We start from the raw sequence: 6,910 nt of genomic DNA, 5'->3' as shown, positions 1-6,910 counted from the left end.
AATGATATTGAGCTATGTGGACTTGCATCAAGAAGGGCATCCGACATAAAACCTGTGCCAATTCAACATCCAGATCTACTTCGGATTTGTTGCAGTGACTCTGAGTGCAAAACAAGGGAGGGACTTACATGAGCATATATGAAAACTTATTTGTTAACTTATTTGTTATTTTAACAAATAATCCAGAGAAAAGCTTTGGCTGTTGGAAATAGTGTCAGTATGTAGCTTGTACATAGCAGAGGGCACTTTTATGGCATTGAAGCAGAGAGGACAACCTTCCAGAAGGACAATCATCTCTGCAGCAATCCACCAATCAGTCCTGTATGGTCAAGTGGCCAGACGGAAGCCACTCCTTAGTAAAAGGCACATGGCAGCCCACATGGAGTTTGCCAAAAGGCACCTGGAGGACTCTCAGACCATGAGAAACAAAATTCTCTGGTCTGATGAGACAAAGATTGAACTCTTTGGTGTGAATGCCAGGCGTCATGTTTGGAGGAAATCAGACACCATCCCTACAGTGAAGCAAGGTGGTGGCAGTATCATGCTGTGGGGATGTTTTTCAGCAGCAGGATTGGGGAAATTTAAATGCAGCAATATACAGAGACATCCTGGATGAAAACCTGCTGTAGAGCACTCTTGACCTCAGACTGGAGCGACGGCTCATCTTTCAGCAGGTCAATGACCCTTAACACATAGCCAAGATAGCAAAGGAGCAGCCTCAGGACAACTCTGTGAATGTCCTTGAGTGGTCCAGCCAGAGTCCAGACTTGAATCTGATTGAACATCTCTGGAGAGATCTGAAAATGGCACCGACGCTCCCCATCCAACCTGATGGAGCATATGAGGTGCTACAAAGAGGAATGGACAAAAGTGCTCAAAGACAGGTGCACCAAGCTTACGGCATCATATTCAAGAAGACCTGAGGCTTTAATTGCTGCCAAAGGTGCATCAACAAAGTACTGAGCAAAGACTGTGAATACTTATGTACATGTGATTTCTTAGTTTATTCTTTTTAATAAATTATCAAAAATTTCAAAAAAATTTTTTTTTCATGTTGTCCTTATGGGATGTTGTGAGTAGAATTTTGAGGGAAAAATAATTTACTCTAGTTTGGAATAAGGCTGTAACATAACAAAATGTGGAAAAAGCGCTGTGTACTTTCCAGAAGCACTGTATTAACCTGAGTTGGTTGAACTGATATCATTCAGTAACTACACAAAAAATAGACAAATTATATGCAGCAGTTTGTTTGAATTTATTTTCTCAACTTGATATTTTTTGCAGTGTAAATTTTATAAACAGCTTCATAAAAATCCATCTGTAACTATGCGTATTATTCTATCCACAGACAAACTGAAAATCACCTTTCTTGTTGCAGGTTCATCGCAAATATGGAAAAGCGTATGGAGAGAAAACAAATCCAGACATCAGCTATCAGTTCTACGTACGCAACAAAAACAGAGACTTAACACACACCAAACCTCGTGGCAAATGGTCTGTTGTCACAACAGCCTGTTCTGTCTCTTGTGGATCAGGTGAGTACAAAAACAGCTAGAGCATTGCGCTCATAGAGTGCAAACCTCCGCCGACACTAGTTTCCATTTCCACAAAATTTTTACCTTGGAAAAAATTTTCAAGGTCAAAGTCCTGTTGAAAGTGGGTTGCCATAAGCTAAAATATAATACAAAATATCGATCAAAAGGGCTTTTCAATGTTAACCCTCTGGGGTCTGAGGACATTTTTTGGACAGTTCACTCGCCTGGCATACATGTTTTATTATTGCTGTTAACAGCTCTCCCTGCATCCCACAATCAAGTTTTATGTCTCTTTTTTTCAGGACAACCTGTTCTTTCATAATATATATGCTTTTGTTGTGTTTTATAAGTGTAATAAAGGTTTACAATCAAAAATCAAAAAGGAAAAAGTAAAGCAAAAAATAATTTTCCACACACATTTATTCAAAATACACAGCAAACTATAATAAACAACTGTTTTGACACTTTATAAAGGTAATTTGAGGTCTTGTGTGAAAGACTGTACAACAAAAAAGTTCAAACAATAAACACAAATGTACATTTTGAACAATATATACAAAATGGTCTATATGTTTATGCTCCAGTCTGAGAAGCGGCCCCTCTCCCTCACCCCATTGATATGGTAAACAGTGCTTTATGCCAGAGGGAGAGAGCCACAGAGTAATCCAGTAACATTGAAATGCAAACTAGTGGAGCAACCCTGATAGTTACACACTCTTTGTTTCAGCATGTGAGACTGTCATGCGAGGCTCTCCGTCTGCTCCGTCTGCTTTCACTTTCACTGTGCGTAATGGCGCAGGGCGCATTGGAAGAGTTAGGGGGCTATTCACACGGGCCAACTAGTAAGATATCACTCCTGCAAACGATCTTTGGTTTATCACATGAGATAAATCTGCCCTACAATTGGATTTTGGAAAACCATATGACATGAACCAGTTCCAATTGGATACTCACATTGTGCACATCATCACGCAGCTTCTATGAGGAGTACAAAGATGGCCGACGGTGGATTGAAAGTCCGCACAGTTAACTTTTTAGTATAAAAAGTAAGTTTCTATCTCATATCACTAAAAAGTTATTTCTAATTTTAGTAAAGCTTGGTCCCAGCCATCGTATACGATGGCGTCGGCCCCAGAGGGTTAAAAACAGTCAAATGTCCACAAAATCTACAATCCGGATCAGATAACCAGGGTGTTAACAAACAAACAAAAGGGGAAAAAAAAAATCTATCTATCTATCTATCTATCTATCTATCTATCTATCTATCTATCTATCTATCTATCTATCTATCTATCTATCTATCTATCTATCTATCTATCTATCTATCTATCTATCTATCTATCTATCTATCTATCTATCTATCTATCTATCTATCTATCTATCTATCTATATATATATATATATATATATACAAGCAGTGTTTGTCACAGTCCTCTTTTCCCAGCTATGAATGAATTTCAGTCGAGTTGCGTCAGATTAATCCTGTTCTCTGTCCGCTTGTCTGTCGCCCTCCCATGTATAATAAGAATTTTATTAATGACTTTTCAGTCTTTTTAGCCCATCATGCTTAATTATGATTGTGTTTTAATTATGGGAGATTTTAATATTCATGTGTGTTGTCCTAACCTTAGTGACATGAAATTTGGGGTTCCACAGGGGTCTGTCTTAGGCCCCCTGCTTTTCTCCCTTTATATAGCACCCCTTGGGCACATATTGCGGCATTTAGGGATTACCTTTCGCTGCTATGCAGATGATACTCAGTTATATATGCCGAGAACTGCTGGTAATCTCGTTCACATAAAATCCTTAGAAGATTGCCTTGCAGCAGTGAGAAGTTGGATGTCTAGAAACGTCCTACTTTTAAACTCTGATAAGACTGAAATGATGGTTCTTGATCCAGTGAGACATCAGCATCAATTTGACCAGTTAACGCTCAGCCTCGGCTCATGTGTCATACATCACACTGACAAAGTGAGGAACCTTGGGGTAATTTTTGATCCTTCATTGTCCTTTGGCTTCCATATTAGAAATATTACTGGGACTGCTTTCTTCCACCTGCGAAATATAGCGAAGATTCGTCCCATCCTGTCTATGGCTGATGCTGAGACCCTGATCCATGCGTTCATCTCTTCTAGATTGGACTACTGCAATGTTCTATTTTATGGTTTACCACAGTCTACCATTAGGGCTCTCCAATTGGTTCAAAATGCTGCAGCCAGAGTTTTGACACGAAGCAGAATGTTCGACCACATTACACCCATTTTGGCCCAACTATCTATCTATGAATGATTAAATCCATCCTGAATCACTGCTTAAAGGTGCTCCCCTCACTCAGGTCGTCAGCTACATTAAGCGAACCTTTCTGTACTCTAACCACAGTAAACTCACACATCTCAAAATGTATTTTTGGTTTGCATTTATGCTGTCTTAATAAATCTTTACTGATGCAAGTTGATGCACCAGATACTTTGTTGAATTGAATTTGGAGTCGGGGGTGAGGGGGCCGGAACTGCGTTTTGTGTGTGTGTGTGTGTGTGTGTGTGTGTGTGTGTGTGTGTGTGTGTGTGTGTGTGTGTGTGTGTGTGTGTGTGTGTGTGTGTGTGTGTGTGTATGTGTGTGTGTCAAAGTAGCCGTATCATAGTGGTCAGGGGAGAACATCACTCTGACATCCAAAGTTAGTTGTAAAGACTTCATTGAAATATCCATTGAACAGTTCCACCTTTTCTTACAGGTGTTCAGAAGCATGTGTACGTCTGTGTTGATGAAGACAATGTGCATCTGGAGGAACAGTTTTGTGAAGTACTTCCTCCATCAACACCACAACAGACAGTCTGTGAGCTCTCACCCTGTCCCCCAAGGTTACCTTCAAATCCTCTTCCATTGTAGAGGATTTGATTCCTCTTCATGACTTTCTTTGCTAACAAAATTTTAACTATTAGAGAAAAAATTACTCATAACCATCCCAAAGACATATCGTTATCTTTGGCTGCTTTCAGTGATGCCGGTATTTGGTTAGACTCTTTCTCTCCGATTGTTCTGTCTGAGTTATTTTCATTAGTTACTTCATCCAAACCATCAACATGTTTATTAGACCCCATTCCTACCAGGCTGCTCAAGGAAGCCCTACCATTATTTAATGCTTCGATCTTAAATATGATCAATCTATCTTTGTTAGTTGGCTATGTACCACAGGCTTTTAAGGTGGCAGTAATTAAACCATTACTTAAAAAGCCATCACTTGACCCAGCTATCTTAGCTAATTATAGGCCAATCTCCAACCTTCCTTTTCTCTCAAAAATTCTTGAAAGGGTAGTTGTAAAACAGCTAACTGATCATCTGCAGAGGAATGGTCTATTTGAAGAGTTTCAGTCAGGTTTTAGAATTCATCATAGTACAGAAACAGCATTAGTGAAGGTTACAAAGATCTTCTTATGGCCTCGGACAGTGGACTCATCTCTGTGCTTGTTCTGTTAGACCTCAGTGCTGCTTTTGATACTGTTGACCATAAAATTTTATTACAGAGATTAGAGCATGCCATAGGTATTAAAGGCACTGCGCTGCGGTGGTTTGAATCATATTTGTCTAATAGATTACAATTTGTTCATGTAAATGGGGAATCTTCTTCACAGACTAAAGTTAATTATGGAGTTCCACAAGGTTCTGTGCTAGGACCAATTTTATTCACTTTATACATGCTTCCCTTAGGCAGTATTATTAGACGGTATTGCTTAAATTTTCATTGTTACGCAGATGATACCCAGCTTTATCTATCCATGAAGCCAGATGACACACACCAATTAGCTAAATTGCAGGATTGTCTTACAGACATAAAGACATGGATGACCTCTAATTTCCTGCTTTTAAACTCAGATAAAACTGAAGTTATTGTACTTGGCCCCACAAATCTTAGAAACATGGTGTCTAACCAGATCCTTACTCTGGATGGCATTACCCTGACCTCTAGTAATACTGTGAGAAATCTTGGAGTCATTTTTGATCAGGATATGTCATTCAAAGCGCATATTAAACAAATATGTAGGACTGCTTTTTTGCATTTACGCAATATCTCTAAAATCAGAAAGGTCTTGTCTCAGAGTGATGCTGAAAAACTAATTCATGCATTTATTTCCTCTAGGCTGGACTATTGTAATTCATTATTATCAGGTTGTCCTAAAAGTTCCCTAAAAAGCCTTCAGTTAATTCAAAATGCTGCAGCTAGAGTACTGACGGGGACTAGAAGGAGAGAGCATATCTCACCTGTATTGGCCTCTCTTCATTGGCTTCCTGTTAATTCTAGAATAGAATTTAAAATTCTTCTTCTTACTTATAAGGTTTTGAATAATCAGGTCCCATCTTATCTTAGGGACCTCGCAGTACCATATCACCCCAATAGAGCGCTTCGCTCTCAGACTGCAGGCTTACTTGTAGTTCCTAGGGTTTGTAAGAGTAGAATGGGAGGCAGAGCCTTCAGCTTTCAGACTCCTCTCCTGTGGAACCAGCTCCCAATTCAGATCAGGGAGACAGACACCCTCTCTACTTTTAAGATTAGGCTTAAATCTTTCCTTTTTGCTAAAGCTTATAGTTAGGGCTGGATCAGGTGACCCTGAACCATCCCTTAGTTATGCTGCTATAGACGTAGACTGCTGGGGGGTTCCCATGATGCACTGTTTCTTTCTCTTTTTGCTCTGTATGCACCACTCTGCATTTAATCATTAGTGATCGATCTCTGCTCCCCTCCACAGCATGTCTTTTTCCTGGTTCTCTCCCTCAGCCCCAACCAGTCCCAGCAGAAGACTGCCCCTCCCTGAGCCTGGTTCTGCTGGAGGTTTCTTCCTGTTAAAAGGGAGTTTTTCCTTCCCACTGTAGCCAAGTGCTTGCTCACAGGGGGTCGTTTTGACCGTTGGGGTTTTACATAATTATTGTATGGCCTTGCCTTACAATATAAAGCGCCTTGGGGCAACTGTTTGTTGTGATTTGGCGCTATATAAAAAAATTGATTGATTGATTGATTGATTGATTGATTGTATTTCCTGTCCACAGCAGAGGACATTAAACAACTACCAAACATTTCAGCTTGTGGTCCAGAAGTAAGACTCCATGCCTCTAAATGATGCTCTGCAGTACAGCATCAGTTAGAACTGCTAAATTTGGACTACATATATTAATTTTTAAATGGGTGTTTATAGTATACCACTATGCCTTCTTTAATCGCTGCACTGAATGTTTTTACAATTTATTCAGTCTAAGATCCAGGCTAAGAACAGGTTGTACAGCATGGAGGAGTGTTTTATTTACAATTTTAATGCATTTTGGTAGCATGCTGAGTTTTTTTGTAAAGACATCCTAGTGTTGAAGGTACACAGGCCTTCACAGAA

The 6,910-nt window shown here is 39.7% G+C and overlaps 1 protein-coding gene across 1 annotated transcript in view; it reads left to right on the top strand.

Annotated features, from left to right (window-relative positions):
• The window catches only part of adamts13 (ADAM metallopeptidase with thrombospondin type 1 motif, 13), a 69,567-nt gene that overhangs the window by 38,883 nt on the left and 23,774 nt on the right, over nucleotides 1–6,910 (top strand). Inside the window, exons 17-18 of the mRNA XM_034169537.1 lie at nucleotides 1,379–1,535; nucleotides 4,267–4,393. Of these exons, the coding sequence (XP_034025428.1) occupies nucleotides 1,379–1,535; nucleotides 4,267–4,393 (284 nt within the window). The remainder of the gene's footprint in view (nucleotides 1–1,378; nucleotides 1,536–4,266; nucleotides 4,394–6,910) is intronic.

This window comes from Thalassophryne amazonica, chromosome 5, assembly GCF_902500255.1.
Source record: "Thalassophryne amazonica chromosome 5, fThaAma1.1, whole genome shotgun sequence".
Lineage (NCBI taxonomy): Eukaryota > Metazoa > Chordata > Actinopteri > Batrachoidiformes > Batrachoididae > Thalassophryne > Thalassophryne amazonica.
This window is presented reverse-complemented; position numbering and strand designations above follow the sequence as displayed.